Here is a 19,201-nt window from a genome sequence, read left to right as displayed (position 1 = left end):
GTACAAATCCTTGTGTGAAGTAGCAGATCACACCTCATGTGGTTGCTATGTGACTATTGGAATCCTATTTGGAGCTCATCATTCTTTTGCTAAAAGTTACAGCAGTGAGTGTGTCAAACCTTTTCTGGCACATAGCCCAAGCAGTGAAAGAGTAGTCAAAGCGTCATGTGAATTTGAATGTGGCATATTTTTCATCTTAAAAAGGAGTATTCCATCATTTCTAGATGTCAATGTCAAATTAACAGTCACTGAAAGGCCACGAAAGCATGTGTATAACGTCCTCTGTGGCCCTGAAGGAGCTTTGCCAAGAAAATTAGAAGAAAATTGTAGACCGCATTTGTGGAATCCTGGTTTGGACTTGGACACCACATTTTGAACAGAAAGCCTGTATTCCAACTGGAGGCTTGGAGTTTGAAAGACTTGGGTGTTTACCAGGCACAGGCAGCTTGATGCATATTAGGGGCTAAAAGTAAGATATCTTGGCCTTTGGAGCGTAAATGTTGGCCATTCTTTTGTTAAGCTGTGTCGCAAGTCTCTCAGCTTCATTAAGGTCTGTAATAAATTGACAGAGTACCCCTCTGGAACATGACCAAGCTCACAATTAATTATATACAAATTATATTATACTGTGTAACATTATATCAAATAACTGTCAGTGTTAAAAATGTTCTGTGACCTATTTTCAAACCAAATGTGGTTGAGAAACGAGTTTTTGATGTGAGGAAAAGAGCCATCCCTGCGTCCTATTAGCTGTCATCTCATTTCTCTCTGTTGCTGTTCCCTCCTCTGTCTGACACTCTCAAGGTCTCATACGGGAACCGGCAATATGGAGAGAGGGTGAAGGGGTTGGGAGAATGTATATTTGAGGGAGAGTAGAGAAACTGGACAGAAGATGAGAGAGGTAGGGAGAGAGTGGTGGAGAGGAATGACTGACAGGAAGTAGAGAGTAGGAGGGAAGAAACAGAGTGGACAGGCAGATGGACGGAGGTGAACGGGAAAAAAAGATGAAATAGAGAACAACAGAGTGAAAAGGCGGGAGATTGAGAAGGATGGTGAGAATGAGATATTAACAGATGGAGAGAGTAAGGGTAAAAGAGAGAATGAGCGGAAAGGAACACAAATACAATGTCAGAGTCTTTATCAATCTCTTCTGTCTTCAAAACCCAGAGGCAGAAACTGTCCCTGTTTGATTTATGCTAATAATAGAAATGGAAAAAGCTCATAATGCAGTTAATGTAAAAATGGACTACAGCAACTTCACAGCCAAACTGAGCTGGTCTTAAATAAGATGCAGTGATGTAAATTCATAAACAACATGTTGCATAGAGTAACAGCTTGTGAGTGATTGTGTTTTCCAAATAAAGTCAAAAGGCATTAAGTGTCATGATGATGAGTCTGTTGGTAAAGAATGTGTTCAGGCTTCAGGAGCCAGACACCGAGCATTTGGCGCGCCACCTCTCCCATGTAAACACATAAATAAAGCAACGTCCACAAGCTTATTCCTGTTTATGCATTTACACACACATGCATACAAATATACTGTCTTAAAACATACTCAGTTAATCATGTTCAGCACAGACATTCTCACATTTACACACACATGGATGGAGAACACAATGAGGGTGTGACAGCAGTTGCATCAACAAGCAGGGAGGGTACCTGGGGCCTGGTGACTGGCTGGCATCCAGCGGACAGTCACCTGCCGGAAAATCGTTATGGCATAATTTTAGCTCTCTCTCTCTTTCACACACACACACACGCGCGCTTTTGTTCCTCTATCCCCGTGGAGACATCTCATTAATAATACAGTCCCTAACCCCTTTCTCTAACCTCAACCACCACAACTACATACCTAACCCTACCCCTAACCTAACTGTAACCTGAACCCTGAAACCTTAAAAGTCTTGAAGGTCACCACCGGGAAATAATAACACAAACACACAAACACAGGGAGGTGCACCCAGAAATGGATATACATACAAACGCACACACCCCGACACACACACGCCTGAAGCCCAAAACTCTAATAGTTGTCAGCATTCACAGCAGAAGCTTAATATGAGTGGTGTGTCCCATTGATTTTGTGCCTCCCCTGTTCTGTAGCACTGGGAGATTGGAGTAGATTGGCTGCTCAGCACACATTCATGCCACCGACGCCACATTTGGCTGCCAAATGTGGCTGCTTAGAGGGACCCTTACTTGTAGTCTGACTGTGAGGACATTTGGATGTGATCCTGTGTTTTGTTAAGTTTATGTGTGCGTTGAGTGTGAGCTAGGGCTGGGTATCGTTTAAACTTTTACAATACCAGTACCAAAACCAGTACCTTTAAAGTGATACTGATAACAATAGAGTATTTCATTCAATACCTTGTGTAAAATGGCCTCTGTTGGAAGTCATAGTAGTTGACTGGTATTATTATTTTTATTATTGTTATGGACAAGCATTGTGATTATTTTCTTTCCTTTAATATTGTTTGAAATAACTGGAAAATTATATCAGATCGCTCCTCATCCTAATAAGGCCATGCACATGCGTAGTAGGTACCAGGCATAAGGAGTGACCACTGTGAGTTGTGGAAAAGTACCTTAAGTTAAGTTTTTCATATTCGTTTGTTGAAAGTCAACCACGGAGAATCATTTGTTAACCTCAGATAAATAGTAGAACTGAATTGAAGTGCTTTTATCCTTTAGTAGTGAGTCGCAAACCTCAAAAAGATGGCAGTGAAAAGTACAAAACGAGTGGTGTCACTAAACTACACTAAAGATTCAAGCAAAGGAAAAGCCTGCACATCCAGCCGACCACACAGACTACATCTGGCTCCGTGAGTAAAATCAGCTGATGCGCTGCTGTGACACAAAAGCGTTGGATTGATATGATGGAACGCAGTGATTGATCCGTGACAAGTGATGTGAATTGCAAATAAAAATGTACAGAGTAGTGTTCATGGATATCAGAAGATGAAAGAAACGGAAAGCCAAGCTTGTGTTGCAACAGTGACGAATACGCCTGAGACAGCAGCCGATGCTGAGGCTTACAAGCGCCATGCAGGCACATTGGCAGGACAAAAAGAGGCGGTGTTTGGCTGCGAGTAAAACAATGCAAATACTAATTATTTTCCGATTTGGTTACAACAGGAGAGAATGCAGTTCTTGTTTGACTCGAGAAGTTTCAACACTACTCAGTACTGGGATATTTCAATACCTTAAAGCTATCAAGTACCAATACCCCAGCCCTAGTGTGAGAAATGCACGAAAAACACATGGGTCAAATGCAAGCCTAAATGGCTATTCACTTGTTTTCTCATTTGGGGTGTTCTGTGTGTCTGCAAATGTTCTGCTGTCATTCTAAACATGTGCATGTGTAATTGTTATGGATGTTTGTTTAAATGTGTATACATGTGTATGTTTATATGTGATTGTGTGCTCAATATTTTTGCACTGATGTTTTGTATTCTGTGTTAGAAACTATAGCAGATACAGAAAGAAAAGTTGATTTCATGACAATCCTAATCCTCGCGGCAAAGTTTTCTTAGGAAGTAACCTCATCGTCCCTTCCTGCAGAACTTGTCTGCCTTTCTTTTTCCCCTCTAATTTTATATTCCACCCTTGTCATATTGCTGTGTGCTAACGAGGTGATGACCTCATCATCCAAACATAGTGTCGTTCTCTAGAGGACACCAAGATATAGAGGATGAGATGGAACTTTATTTCCCTTTCCCTTGCTACTTTGACAGTTGTCTCAGCATGAAACCATTTCGGGACATTTAACAATAAGTCAGCATGTGATAGAGTTTGTCAGTTTGTTGTTTATCACAGTGGTGGTCCTGACTGTCATGTAATATGCTTTGAATTACTGAAATTTGGAGATGTGTGCGAAATAGGCCTCTCTAGGGCCCCTAATTACATTTCAAAACTGACAGGTAGCGAAAGAGGGAGAGAGCTGAGCAGTTCCCATTTTGGCAGTAGGATTTTAACAGTACAATGTCTATGGATATATTCAAGCTAATGGGTGTAACCATTGTATTTTCAAATTTTGGAGGTTAGTAATGAATCTTTTCTCAGAAGTGAGCAAATCAGCCTTGGGGTCTGAAAATATCACAAATTTTAAGGCCAAACCGAAACAGTTTCTGGAATTAGTGATACTATCTTCACATCGGCAGATTGATCCGTCTTATTCCAAAGTGCAAACAATTTTGGAAATTAACTTCAATTATTTGATCTTTATTCCATTCATAGAAGGAAAATAAGATGCTAGACTGAATGCCATATTTAAACCTCATGGGCGTATATTTAACACTGAATTTAATGTATGTGCTACTGTACTTTTGTTTTGTTCTTTTTTATATTTCTGTACACCAACATTCCCCAAGGACCTGGATTTCTATGCTTTAACTGTTACATGTTCCCCAAGGACTACCATCCTTGAGGAGAAAGCATGTGGGGAAAAAATGCACAAGCTGTATATTTACACTCAACCATTATCGCTGTGATGGACAGCTTGGTGTATATTTCTTTCCTTCTTCTCTTCCCTCTTTTTTCTCTTATCGGTGGGTGTCATTGTTAAAGGAGGAGTAGTCCTGTCCTCGGCAATAATTCTGTTGGTATGATTAAACACCAGATTACCTTGCCTTTATTGGCTCGCGCCGAGCTCTGTTGCCTCAGCTGTAGTGCGACTATATTAGATGGAAAAGTATGAATTATTAATTGTATAAACATAGATTGGTGTAATTGTCTGGCCATATCTCTCTCTGCTGTGGACTGATGTGGAAATGAGCTCCAGTCTGAGTCCGTGAGATAATGACTGGAGCTGAGGGAGGGAGAGAGAGAAATATAGAGTTAGCGGGACTAGAGAGAGAGAGAAGAAAGAGGAGGAGGAGGGGAGAGCAGCTGTGCCACACTATAGAGCGTGTCACTCTATGATGGCTTGGACATTTACCTCCGAGTGTGTTATCTGTAAAATCATTCATAAAGATGTATGTACATGTACCTGAATTCTATTTTTACTTTGTCCTCTGTCTACATTATGCGCTCACATACGTCCCTCTATGTACAGCAATCATGTACAAGTGAGTTATTGTATGTGTCTACCTCCTCTCCTGTTGAGCTTGGCATATCCAGGGGCATATCCATTGGAGAAGACAGTTGAGCTGGTGAAGGCCGTGTGGGGCAGAGAGGAGGCTAGAGCCTCATCACACTTCTCTGTGGGGAGCAAAGTCGGAAAGAAGGAAGAGGGGAAGGAAAGAGAACGGTGAACATTAGTACATTTTACATTCATAAGAGAATATGCATCAATGCTGAACATACATTTTTTGTCCATGAAGTAGTTCTCAGCAATTCCAAATCACAACATTGTTAATGAAATGTTAAATAAATCATTTCAAGCATAAGATCTCCTTAACTCAATTCAAGTGCTCTCGGCTGAAAAAGTCTTGTATTTCGCATGGTTTTAGTGCACTGCCTAAGAGAGACTTCCTCACAAGAGAGGAAACATGGCCATAGCTGGAGGTTGAAGGAAGCTGTTTGTGGGTCAAGAGCTAAGTCAGGTTAGTCAGACTTGAGCCACAGGGGCATTTGAAACATTGTTGAGTTCACTGGCAAAAGCAGTGCACTGTAAAATATCTGCTGTAACAAGCAACCTGACCTTGACTGGATGCAGATGCGCACTTGATTTAGAAAAGAGCAAAAGAAGAAACAAGATAAGTGAAATAAGTTAAACCCTGACTTGCTCAAGCCCCATCAGATCAGATTCAACAATCAAGGCTCTGATCTGTTTCACTCCTGCCTTTGTAATGCAGACAGCACACAAACAAATCAATTATCGGCTGTGCCAAAATGTTCTACGGTTAAACAAATAAAACTGAAATGATTGTCTTTAGACCAAAAGAAGAATGATTAAAAGTCAGTGCTCAGCTTTGGTCACTTACCAAGCCAGAAATCTTTGTGTAGTCATGGATGGAATTTTAACATCCACATTAAAACAAATACCAAATCAGCCTACGACCACCTTCAAAATATAAACATATCAATTACTATCCCTTTAAGATTGCTTTTTAAGCAGCATGTAACCTTTTATGTAATCATACAGACTTGAGTCCAAATACATTTCCACCCATCTAGCTGGATGAACTGTGGGCCCAATGACTTGGAGGAGCCATATTAAAAATAGTCAGAAAGACGGGCGCTGTAACACCGCTCAGTCCAAGCTGACCTCAAAGTCAACAAGCACTCGCAAAAAAGGAATTCAAGAGAGCCGCTACAGCGGTAGTTTGAGGCACAAAGGCAGCAAAAGTCACCGCGGACAAATACACAAATATATTTAATTTATATTTCTGACATTCCCACATACACATGAAGTCGCTTTTCTTCCTCTCTCTCAATTCACCCCTTTTCTTCACTCATACGCACAAACACAAACACACTCACCTCTTCCAGTACATTAGGTTTCACGCAGAGAGAAATTGTGAATGGTCTGTCAGGCCAGGTAGAGGCAGTCAATAGCTCTCTGTCATGCCGTGTGTGTGTTTGAGTGTGTATGACGGACAGTCAGGTTAAGAAAAAGAGCATTGTGTGTGCTTCTGTGCACATGTGTTACCTTCTTCAGCTGTTGGCTTGTTAGACACATTACTTTGTCACAGGTGGGCTCAGAGAAAAAAACAATATAATCAAAACCTGATAATGTGTGCGTGTTCCTATATGGAAGGGGTTTACAGCCTCCCTCCTAGCATGTAAGTGAAATCCATGTTGTACGTCATTGCCTGGTTTGACAGGAGATACACACACAAACACACACACTGACACACTTTATGAACACACACAAAAAGTAATGAGGTCTCTGGCACTTTGACCGTGCACTGGTGTAGTAGTAAAATCCGCAATCAAGCATTAGGTAACTGGTTCCCCACCACAGAAATGAGGAGTGATACACACTAGAGGGCAATGCCCAAAGAAATCAGGTTGGGTATAATGTTATCAGAAATTATACTTGCACCCATTTTGGACTGTGCCATAGAGTATGGGGGCATATAAGGAGTTATAAACACACCTTTGCAACTGCTCCTTGAAGTGAGGGACATCTGCTTCCTATGGGAGAAGGCAGTCTGGCTCTCTTGCCATTATAAAACTGTTTTTATACCATGCAAGGGAGTAAAAGACTTCAATCAGCTGATGTCATTGGATGTGACTCACACAGTTAAATGTTCCTGCTTATCTCCTTTTTCAACAGTTGCATAGGTGCACTTCTCATGCAGCAGCATCTGGTCATGAAATTAGGTCATGCTCAAGTATTCTTGCACCTTAATTAATGAAAATAAGACCCTCTTTCTCCGCCCCACACAGAAATATACATTGAGAGTCTTTCACACACATGTGCATCTATACATTAATCCTCCTCCACTGATCCACAGAGACACTTGAATTTAAACAGATGCAGTCACATACAGGCTGCCTCTTATTCATTCACACGGTTGCACACGCAATGCCTTTCCTGCAGTTTCAGTCTCCATAGGTTTCTCGGCAATGACTTCTTCCAGCTGCACATGATTATGCTTTGTCGGTCACACGCAGAGACATAGAAGGGCATAGAATAAGGGCTGTGAAGGAAGGAATGGGAGAGGGGAGTTAATGGAGAGTGGATTTTTAAGGAATGGAGGTGTGGAGAAAAATACAGTCCACTTTTTCCTCTGAGGCCTTTAAACTCTCTGATGGGGGGGACACATGAAAGTATTTTAGTCATCGGATTATAAAAAATTATACTTGTAATAAATTGTGTAATGCTCCCTTACAAGATATACATTTAGAAAATAAAATAATAATAATAATAATACAGCACATCACTGACTGCTGGATAATATTTGAAAAAATGCTAGGATGAAAATGTGTCTTGCCTATGAAATCAGAAACCCGAATATACCCAGAGCAATGTCAAATAAACCTCGTGAAACTATAGGTTTAACAGTCTCTATTTGTGTTAACGCCAACCACTCCTGAGGAAATGTTACTATATTATTGCCTTTGTTTACAAAGTGACTGATTAAAGTTATATATATTTTTGCCCTCATGCAGCCTGCATTGATTTTGCCACTGCGGTACATGTGCATTAAGTAGTCTGCAAAGAATCCGTTGAAACAGCTGATCTAAAAAAAATCTGCAGACATGTTTGACAGTTTCACGAGGAGGTCAGTTATGCTGCCAACACCTCATCCTCCTTGCACTTTTGTCTGTGCTGCTTATTTTTTTCTACATGCTGCTGTTTCTGGCTATGCTGATTCCACAATCTCCCCCTGTCTTACTGTCTCTTAATAATAAAACATATTAATGTAGAAAGGATTACTTATAAAATGTAATGTGTTTCTGCAGTGTCATGCTTAGCTGACTCTGTCCTTCCCCATACTATGTTAGCAAGTGAAGAAGCCCTGGGCTGTCTAACTAGAATCGTTATAAGACGTTGTGTCTCAGTTTATTGTTGTTGTTCAGACTAGATAACGAACACCCTCATCTGTGACCTTGTTTCTTGGGTATAACTGAAGTTGAAAAGATTGTTTGTTTTGTGGGGTCTGTTTCCTGGTACCAGTGTTGAAAATAAATATATTGATTTTAAGACAACAGAGACTAATTAGAGTGTTTTTTTATCCACCAAAATAAAGATTGACCTGAAAGTACAATTTTTATTCATCACATATGACGGCATCCCATCCCAGGTGGATTTTCAGTCTGTTAAGATTTATTTAGTTTCGACTTAATTCAAATGCTATGTTCACAATATCTTTCATTTTCATATCATTGTAGCTTTGAGTTTTTGATGTACAATAGCCCATTATAATTAATCTGCACACATTACTCAAAATTAAACTGAATTGCTTCAAAGCCTCGGCAACCATGACTGTAGAAAGGTTATTCTTTTATGAATGGGAGAAGCAGAAATCTGTGTTTAGTTATTAAAGTTACTTCCTTTAAGTGTATAGTTGTAAACAAGACTAAGTTATAAAATAAGATATAAATTTGTATTGTTTAGTTGTGTGACGTACTAAAAGTTAACACAATATCTAATGAATTAAAGGTCAGAGCATAATATTACCTGTACACTCTTCGTTTTTAATCTTTACTAATAGGAACAGGAAGGTTGGTCTAGTTATCATGACGGGAGGACTACAAAGTTGTAGTGAAGGACAAACTTGGGAACAAAAGCCTTAGACTTAAGGCCTATGGTTCATGTTTCATTGAAAACAGTTTTCTACAATTTCATTTGTGCACTGCAATGTTAACAGGGGAAGACGAACTTTCACTGGATATATCTGATTTGGTCATTCATAACATATACAGTATGTAAACCTGCAGAACATAATCAGTATCGGGACACCCTGGTACCGTACTACTAAATGTTTGGTCTTTTATTGCTGAGTAGGGAATTTGGGTTAGGCTACAGCATTGAAATGACTTGCAATAAATCTGAGAATGTCTGTTTTCTAATTTTTAAGCATCTTAAAGGAATGCACCTTTACCAACAATAGTGATACACCTTAGTGATTTATTGCTTTGAGGTGATTAAAAAGCAGTACAGGGTTTCCCACACAGGTATACTGTATGCGTGTGAGAAAGGGCAGCCTCTGTGTTTCTCTTGTTACTAATTAATCTCTGAAAGAGATCTAAGATCCATAATAACCATAAATAATTCATTGATACAGCACAATGCCACCTGCTGAAGCACACAAATATAAAAAGAAAATAGATTACCAAAGCATATAACTTAAATTTAAAGAAGACAAAGATGGCGCATGGTTACATGTGCAAAACACCAAAAATAGTGCATGCTTGCTCAAAGTCACATGTGGCCTGCACCTGGTTTGTGATAAAAAGGTAGAACACAGTCATGAATACACTCAAGTGTGAGATCGTAGCTGCTGATATTTGCCCATGTCTCAAGTGCATAATAGGGTTCTGTGTGTTGAGGTACTTTAGGGCAAGCAAATGACTACAATATCCAAGTGCAAATGTCAGCCTATTCCTTGGAGAGTGAGAGACAGATAGTTTTACGCATGATGGTATGATAAGAGAGGAGAAACAGGCAGGACTGTGAGGAAGGCTGGGAGAGAGAGAGAGAGATATGATGAAAAAGAAATGGAAGAGAGAAAGAAGACAGGAAGTGAGAGCAAAGGAAAATGGCTTCCTACCAAAGCCTTCTTAGTGACATTTCCAGCTAGGTAAATAACTAGGATCTGGAAAAATAGCAAGCACCAGATGTGTCAGCCGGCTGCCACCATTTGGGACCAGAGCCATGGAGCAAGCTCGTTCAAAGGGCCGCACCTCTGGTGCTAAAGGGACTAGGATACAAATAGAGCATAATGCATTCAGGGTGAAATTCATGACATCCTAAAGATCAGTTGGCATAAAAATCACAAAACGCACCCATGAAACAACAATTTGTCATCCGGAATGTGGCATAATAACACTGAAAAGGACAGGCCCAAACTCCCTAAATAAACTGTCCGTTGCCCATTCAGGGAAATATCTCAGTACTTAGTACACGCTTAACACAATGCATATTACATTTAGATGGACTTCTTCAGCAAGTCTGCTCAAGTCTCACCTTTTGCTATGTGCTTAAAACAACAGAGTCTGTGAGTCAGTCAGCCGATGAAGAACATTCAGTGTTCTTGGCCAGACTGCTGAGCAGACCTTAAAAAAAGAAACACACTACACAGAACTCTGCTATCTTTATTTAATGACTGTGAAACCATTGTGGAGTGTTGGTGTGGTGCTGTCAAGTCTGTCCTCACAACAACACTGAATGCTGAAGTTTGGGGACTTGGGGGCCTTTTCAGGACTCAAGTCATGAACACAGTGGAAGCTGTCAAAAGTGCCAACAGCTGCATGGAGATGTCTGCCTCTCCAAACTCTGGTGTGGCTGGGAGCAGCCTGGGCCTCTGCTTTCTGTCTTCCATGTTTGCCCACATTCACGTTTCAACTTGACAAAGTCCATCTGGAGCAGACTGAGAGGTGGCCTTTAACTAAATTGTGTTTGCTGTCATAGAAGCCTCCTGCAATGACCTGATATCTTCTATAATATTTATAAGCTCAATATAGTCCTTATCAGCTGTTGATCTCAGTCTAAGAGAGGTTTTCTTCTGCAGGAGGAAATGCTGGAATAAACAGCTGTAGTTACCTCTGCTGGCAGACAGCAGTATGTGTTCGGTATGTACTCGATCTTGATTACTATTGGAAAAATAGGAAAAGTAAAACAAAAACTGGATCAAATTAGTATTTTCTACTGCTGTTGTTAGAGAAAACCTTTTGACAGTCACACAGGATACCTACTGTATGAACAGCCTGCACTAAATCACCATCACTGTCTTGTTCAGCTGCCTTGTAAATACATCAGTATAATCTAGCCTGGTCAAATAATATGCACAGTTTTCAAATCTGGCAAATTAAAGGAATTCTGATTCAAAAATTGCTTTTCAAAACTATTTGAAGTTGCGCCTCTTTTTCGGAGGGTCACAAAGAAAGAGTTTAAAAAACGGTCAAACGGCCATTCGCTAATTAGCAAGCAGATACGTGCACATGTTGTCCTGTACACCTGGAACTGCATGACAGCAGCTCCCCAGTGGGCTTCACAAAGAGGTATAGGACACAAATTAACAGATGTTCCGCAGCACAGAAAAGGCCTCAGTAATTGGCATTACAGATGGTTGTTCCTACAGTACCGTTTGCCTGTGTCTTGAGTCTAAAATAAAAATTGGCAAGTAAGTATGACTCATTGTATAACACGTGATAGCCATGGACAGTTCAGCAGGTTGAATCCTGTACATTTTTATTAATAAAGAAATAAAATAAAAAAGCTTCCCTGTGGAGTTTGTGACATCTAGTTGCACCATGGAGCTGGTTTTTACGAGTGTGTCTATGTTTTGTTTGCCTTGTGCACTCGCATGAGGGCACACATGCATGTACCGTAGGTGACGTGGTACACGTTCCTGCAGATGGTTTCACACTATTCCACCTAATCTACAGGTCGCGGGAACAATGTGTAATGTGCCAGCAAAGGCAGGGAAGAAGAAGACCGCAAGCTAGTAAGCATGGATGTAAACAATACTGGATTGAAATACTTTAACAAATCGACTTTGCAAATGCTCTGTTAATGCAGGAAATGCATTCAACAAATACATTCAGTGTTAGTCACCAAAACACAAGGCATTTTGGTGACTAACACTGAATGTAAACAACTTTTGTTTGTTTAAAAGAAAACTCCACTTGAATGTCAGCTGCCAAACAGCACGGCATTACATAAAAAGAATGAAGCTGGTCACATTTTGTATTCAAAAGGCTCTGTTGAGCATGTGACCTTCAAGTCTCTTGGAGGTTCCCACAGCCTATGAACACATCACAGTCCAACAAGCGCCAGATAGACCGTCACAAAGCAGCCTGAAGCTCACTTCAAATCAAAGGAAGAGAATAGGACATAACAAACACACTTTTGTCAAAGATGTACCAGTGACGGAGTGAAACTTCACTGTTCTGTACTTTGTGCTTAACGACATCAGTGCGGTGGGAGCCCATTCAATTTGAATTCACACAATACCCCAGTGGGAATTTAAATGGCCATTTAACTCTATGACAAGGTGGCAACTTTTCTAAATGGTAATTTTGTTCTGTGAAAAAGGGAGAGTGAAGGAGGGGTTATCATATTTTTAGAGAAATAAAATCCCTGCAGGAATAGATAGTACAAAGATTTTCCATTGCTGAAATACATTTACTCCAAATTAAATGATAATAAAGGTTTTCACTGAGGAGAACCACCTTTTCATGCTCTTTTTCAAAAGAAACCTCCAGTTTCACCCATACTGTTGGTCTCAGAAATTCATTGTTTTTCCAGCTGAGCTCTCGGGGAACGATGAGTTGCTTCCCCCAGCTCTCTCTCACTGTTTAGAAATGTATATATTGTGTTTGTGGAATATGACTAACTTTGCCTGGGGGTGAGGTAGTTTGCTATTATATTATATCTATTCATCTTTCTCACACTTTCTTCACCCTTCGTTATAGCTCCCATTTTTCCTGCCTTTTTCCATGCCTGGTCTGTGGGCTTATATGTGAGTGGGTGCATTTTAAGATGTAATTAGCATCCCCCACCCCCCCTCTCCTTCTTGGAAGATGTTTCATTAAAAAACAAAATCTCTTCTCATGCTGCTCATTCACTCTATACACTTTCACTCTGGCTTATTTCTCTTTCAACCCTCCCATCCCCTGCCTTTCCCGAACACTCTCCAAGTACCCACCACCACCCCCAGGCTTGCCAGCTCTTTGCTTGAGCCGTTAATCTAAATTTTTTGGTCCAGATTCATTTTTCATGTCTTGGAACCCTCACCAAACAATTTTTGTCAACAGATCTGGTGCCCTGTGCCAATGTGAGCACAGACCAAGCGCATAATGAGATGTTTTGGATGAAGCAACCACACATAAAGACAGACATCCAACCAAACGAGCATTCGCGCACACACACACACACACGTACCTTTTCTTTTCCTCTACATTTACATCTGTCAAGGGAACTTTACACTAACTTTTGAAATGCTGCAAAAACAAAAATGTCTCCAACGTTAAGACTCACAAAATGTAGATTGTAGCTTCATCAGAACACACAACAAAACCAGAGAAATGGAAACATTGATCAATGCTGGACAAGCTGATATATTGTGCTTTTGGTGTCAGCTAATGTTGGCCATTTTTCATGTTGTCTGAGAACAAAAACTAAGAACACACATTTGGCAGTATTCAAACGCTCCAACCATCAATAGGTGCTTAATGAGATGTTGTGGTGGACAGATATTTTACAATCAACATTTGGTCCCAAACATTTCAGAATGTCAAAAGCCACTTTTCACCAGCGTGACAACTGACAATTTGACACATTATAATTTACATAAAACACTTCAGCGGAAACCAAGCTCTCATTCTGCCTCTGTTCTTGCCTCCTTCAAAAAAAATCCTGAAATCATCTGGCAGCAGTTCTCCCTCACCAAATCAAGTCCTTGCAGTCAGTTTGTTGTACGTAACATTGGCCGACACTCTTTCAGTTTGTCCAATAATTGGACCCTCCTCGGCCTAACATTCAGTTAGCCTGGCCAGCTCAATAAACCCTTGCGAGTCTGCTGTATAGGTTCATCTATTATTTATCCCAGTAATTAAAGGGCTGCTCAGGATGACTGATTCTCTGTGTCACTGGTAATCCATGGAGCCTCGGGCAGGTTTATGGGAGGTCTGTGGTGACAGGACGGCGTGCCTGGTTGGACTCCTGTGGAGTTTTTTGATGCGGTTTTTGAAAGGCACGTTGGGCAGAGGAGCAGATAAATATATTTGTCATTCTGCACATTGCTGCACCACCTCTTTTAACCCTGTGTGTTGAACGCTCCATTTTAGCTACCAAGTGAATCACCTCACTTCTGTGATCTTTGTTGGGAGTTGCACATGTGCAGTACCTAGTTAAGGACCCCATAGCCAATCAGAAGCAGAGTAGGTCGGGTCCTGACAAGCCGGTAACCAGTTTTTCCACATTTAGAATTTAATATATTAACTACAAATCCTTAATTATATAATTCCACCCATAATGTGACAGAACATCTAAAAGTGAAAATACAATAAGATGGGGGACCCTGGGACAAATCCTATCTAATTGGGGTCCGTGGTCTAATTTGTGTTAGTTTAGGGGTTGGTGAAGTGAAAAGAATTGAGAACTACCGCTGTAAATACAATTGTTGCCCAATGGGTCCAGAGTAGGCTACTAAGGTTGAATTCAATTAGATACGGTCACATGTACTGCAACCCTCAAATCACTATTGTGAGGGTATCAACTGTTTGTTGAAGCTGTTAAGTGGGTTTAATATAACATAAAAGAAAAAACACTAATGCAAGAGTCACAAAACAACTGAGTACAGAAATGAGGACACAGTCATTCTGAGGAAGTTCAGATCATTGTTGTAAAGTTGAGAGAAAAATGATTAATTGTCTGTGTAAAAACCTGCAGACTCTCAACGACACATAATGCCCATTCACATGCACTATGTAATAATCGTTGCAACTTGAATAGTCATGTGGTGACACTGGATGATGTACCATTTAAAGAATGATATTCTCTTTCACACTGTATCAAAACAACAACTTCATTAATCATCACTCTGCATTTTTGCCTCTCTCTGTCACCCTGATGGCGATATGCTTGGGCTGGTTGACCTGCCGACTTGGTGCCTGGTCAGATCAGTTATACACGTCAGATTAAGTGACCTCTCAACCAAGACCTGGCCTGCTCAGAGTGGCGTTAAGCACAATCCTCTTTCTCTCACTCAGACACTCTACCTTTCAAAGAATATGTATGAATGTGTGCACACAGGTGTCTGTTTGAGTTGGAGAGTTAGCACAAAGGAATGGCGTGTAACAATTGACAGAGAGAGAGAGTATTTAGATACATTTATGATTGGGTATGGCACAAGGGATAGCATGCAGAAATACAAAAACCATGATAGCGAGACAGCAAAGGAGAGATGGTAAGTTTATGAATGTTTTGCTATTTTCATCTTGTGTGGCATAAAGCATGACCGATAGCTACTATGCGGCAAGCTTAAGTGGTTGCTGTAATAAATGGAGGGGAGGTACAGAGGGCCAAATCCATACATGAAAGTGCAGGGACAATTTACACCATGGCTTTTATTCAATTTGCACTCGCAATCTGCATACAATTAGCACCTGATTTACTAAGGAACAGCTCATTATGCAATCACCGACTCCAATGCCTAGTCAAAAGATAAGCATGGTCAGGAAAGAAATCAAAATGTAGTGATTCTCTAGTGAAGCAATGGATTGTAATCCATTTACTTTCTAAATGAATGCTGTAGTGGGGGCACCGCAGTAGAGACCGCTGACCCAGTTGATCAGCAGATCCAGCAAGCACATATTTGAACACTGGAACAGGTGTTTCAAAGGTGTTGATGGTGCCGATACAGCTAATAGTTCCCCAGAATCCCAAGATAACTGCACTGTAATGTACACTATGGATGAAAAAGAATGCATCGACAGTGCATTGGCAACAACACATTATTATCGTTACTGTTGTCTCTATCTTTGTAAATATTTTGCTCAATTAATTAATTTATCATTTACTATATTTTTGTGTTCAGTGCAGCTTTATATATACTTTTTCTTTGTGTGCTGTCATTGAGATTTCAATAGAGGATAGGCTCATTTAAGATTCTCCTCCCAACTATAATACACTTCCATTATTTGCACCATTTTTAAGAGATGAAGAAATGACAACACAAACTGGCTCACATTTATATTACAGAAAGATTAGTTAATCCGAACATAATGCTCTCAACCACACTCCCATTGTTGGTGCAATACACAGTGTTCGTCAGATAATGGTCAAACTGTGCCTCCAAGCTAGTGCACCTGTTTGATATATCACATTCAGAACTGTGATTGCACAATATGTCTATAAGCAACAAACAGTTTATTAAATCTTACTCTGAGAGATCTGTTTAAGTAATTATTGCTTTTTCATGCAATATCAATATCACAGAACAGAAAGAAGACTATGGTGGCCAACTGCATTTTTCTCCAGTGAAGTAAGATTGTTGTAAAATGCTCATAACATAGAGAATTATTAATTATTTCCCAAAGTTCCTCAGGTGGGACTGTCTTTCATTTCAGAGGCCATTAAATACCACCACGCACAGACCATAATGGGACTGTGGGATTTGGCTTATTGGTTAGTGGGTATATTGTTATCAAAGGAGCTCAAACAGAAACACAAAAGCAAGGATTCTGTTTGAAGAACACTGCTATCATAAGTCAGGTGTGAACTAGGTACTGAACTATATTAGTTCAGTAGTTTATAGTATAATGATGCCCATTATCCTTTAAACTATTGGACTAAATATAGTTCAATTCCAACATTCAATGTAACTGACCAAAAACCTAAAGCGGAAGTCCATTCTAACCTTCCTTGTGTAGTGGACCTAAATTTATTAGTTATGCATTTTAATAAATTTATGAGAATTGATACCCAATTATGAATTATTATTCATAAAATCAGAATTTCCTCGTAAAGGGCACCACCGGAGTTGTTATAATCCTAGAGTCTCCGGACCTCTAGGTAGTTTTGAATAATTATACAATTATTACTAGTGATCAGTTAGTTAATAATCGCTCAATTTCTTAAATCAGTCAGTCAGTCAGTCTCATATCTAAAGGGTAAATTCTCTTGGCAGGAACTATAAATAGGCAACACACACAGCTCTTGATTATATTACAGTGAATTTATTCTCTAACTAAGGTGATAAAAGATGGTTGGATACAGGGAACATAAACATTTGCTGAACAATGAGCCTGGAGGTTCGATTGTGGGAAGCATTCGACTCATACGGCATAGAAGAGCTACTGAAAGTAAACTAATGCTATAATTTAGGAGTTAAAATGGACATCTGATCACAGGACGTGTGTTAAGTCTTACTGCTTGTCGACAGCCTGCTTTTGGCCTGTTGCACGGGTCCCACGCTAGCTGCCGATCCTGGCTTTTTGCTAGGGATTGTCCGGGGTTCTCCGTGTCTGATTGAAAATGCCTCCTCCGTCTGGCAATTCGGCTGTTTGCAGGTTTCCTTGGTTGTAGCTGGCGAGACCACGTGGCTTGGTCTGACCTCGGTGAAGTTGGCTCGACGAAAAAGGCTTAAAATGGAACTTGGTCGTTCCTGAATTAGTCCAGTGTAACTTAACGGACTCATAACTTTAACAAACAAAAGAAATAAAGAAAATAAAACAAACTGAAGGCAGATCGATGTCGCGGCACTTCAGGTGTGTAGCTTCAAGCGAACAAAGGCCTGTTTGTTTCGCTGGCCGAGTCTGGGCGTGTGCCTGGCGAGGCACGCTACGCGCGTGCCGAAGCATCCAGAGGGCAGAGACTAAGAGTGAAGAGTCTAGAGACTGGCGAGCAGGTCGCGTGTCGCTCTTTTGTTGCCTGGGGCGTGGTTCCCCAGGGGGCGTCTCAGGTTTCCCCAGGGACTGCCTTTCCAAACTTAATGTCTAAAGAAAAGAAATCTATTTGCACGTATTATAATCAAATATTTTCCACAATCGAACCTCAATGGTTGAACGGTTGTACTGTTTAAGCATTTGGTAAATTGTCACATTATTGGTCAGGATTTTTATACATTTAACCGCATTTCCGACGAGGGCATGTAATACTTATTTCGTCCACTTGGGGGAGCTCAGGTTACATGAGGAAAGCTTGGATTAAATCAAAGATCGTCTCTCCTTAGGAACCGGGGAATTTGTTGATTCATCCTTAAATTCAAGCTGGCGATTAAGAGTATAGTAAAACATTTCTTTGTCATCATTTCTAAAGGGATTTTGTAAGAAAGTATTATGAACAAGCATTGATTACATCAGATGAAGGAGTGTCTTGCTGAAAATAAAAACATTGCACAAGTAACTTCTTTTCAGCACTAATATCAACAACAGATAGCAACAACAGTTAACATAACTACTCAAATAGAGGCAAACGTATTCAGGTAACTAAAGATTTAATTAAATTTAATTAGATGCTTTGAGTCTTTTGGAGAATGCAGTCCTTTGTCATCCAAAGTTCAGTGTCTGGAACATGTCACACTTAGGTGAGACAAGGAGTATCCTTTTGATGTGGTAATAAACAAAGAATAAGGTCAGTTTCCACGGAAACGTGTGTGGTGGGGTAAGTTTTGATAGGCTGTTCAGGGAGATGCCAATGGCTGGCTCGTGTCCCTTTGTCAGTTTAACAGTCAGGCCCCGCGTTATCAGCTTCGGAATCAAAATGGTGCCAGTTTTATGGTCGGGCTAGCACTTAGAGAAAGCAACTTTGACCCCTCCCCATCTTCTCTGGGGAGGAGAAAGGAATTTAGGGTAGCTCCACATTCATTCAATATAAAATGCACAAATCCACATCGTTGTTCACTACAGTCCCCCCTTCGGCCAAAATGTTCCCTCCGATAGGTAACGTTTTGGACGCAATGAGAAACAACATGTGTGGTTTGTCAGGTGCAGGTCGACTTTGTCAGGAGCTCATGATGTGTTGGTCAGCTGCTGGTCAGGTACTGATGATGCTGGTGAGGTGGAAGGAGTCAAGCAGAGCAGAGCAGGTGGCAAAACACAACATCTGTGATCAGGTTGATGTCCTTCTAAGGCTACTAAT

General features: G+C 40.5%; 1 protein-coding gene across 1 annotated transcript in view; it reads right to left on the bottom strand.

The window, feature by feature from the left end:
• cntnap2a (contactin associated protein 2a) overlaps positions 1–19,201 on the bottom strand; it is a 387,477-nt gene that overhangs the window by 198,485 nt on the left and 169,791 nt on the right. The window contains exon 2 of the mRNA XM_038726358.1: positions 5,089–5,199. Coding sequence (XP_038582286.1) covers positions 5,089–5,199 — 111 coding nt within the window. The remainder of the gene's footprint in view (positions 1–5,088; positions 5,200–19,201) is intronic.

This window comes from Micropterus salmoides, unplaced genomic scaffold (assembly GCF_014851395.1).
Source record: "Micropterus salmoides isolate LMB-PRFRI ecotype aquatic unplaced genomic scaffold, ASM1485139v1 Ms_hic_scaffold_1, whole genome shotgun sequence".
NCBI classification, from domain to species: domain Eukaryota; kingdom Metazoa; phylum Chordata; class Actinopteri; order Centrarchiformes; family Centrarchidae; genus Micropterus; species Micropterus salmoides.
Note: the sequence above shows the minus strand (reverse complement) of the source record. Positions and strands in the feature narration are given on the sequence as shown.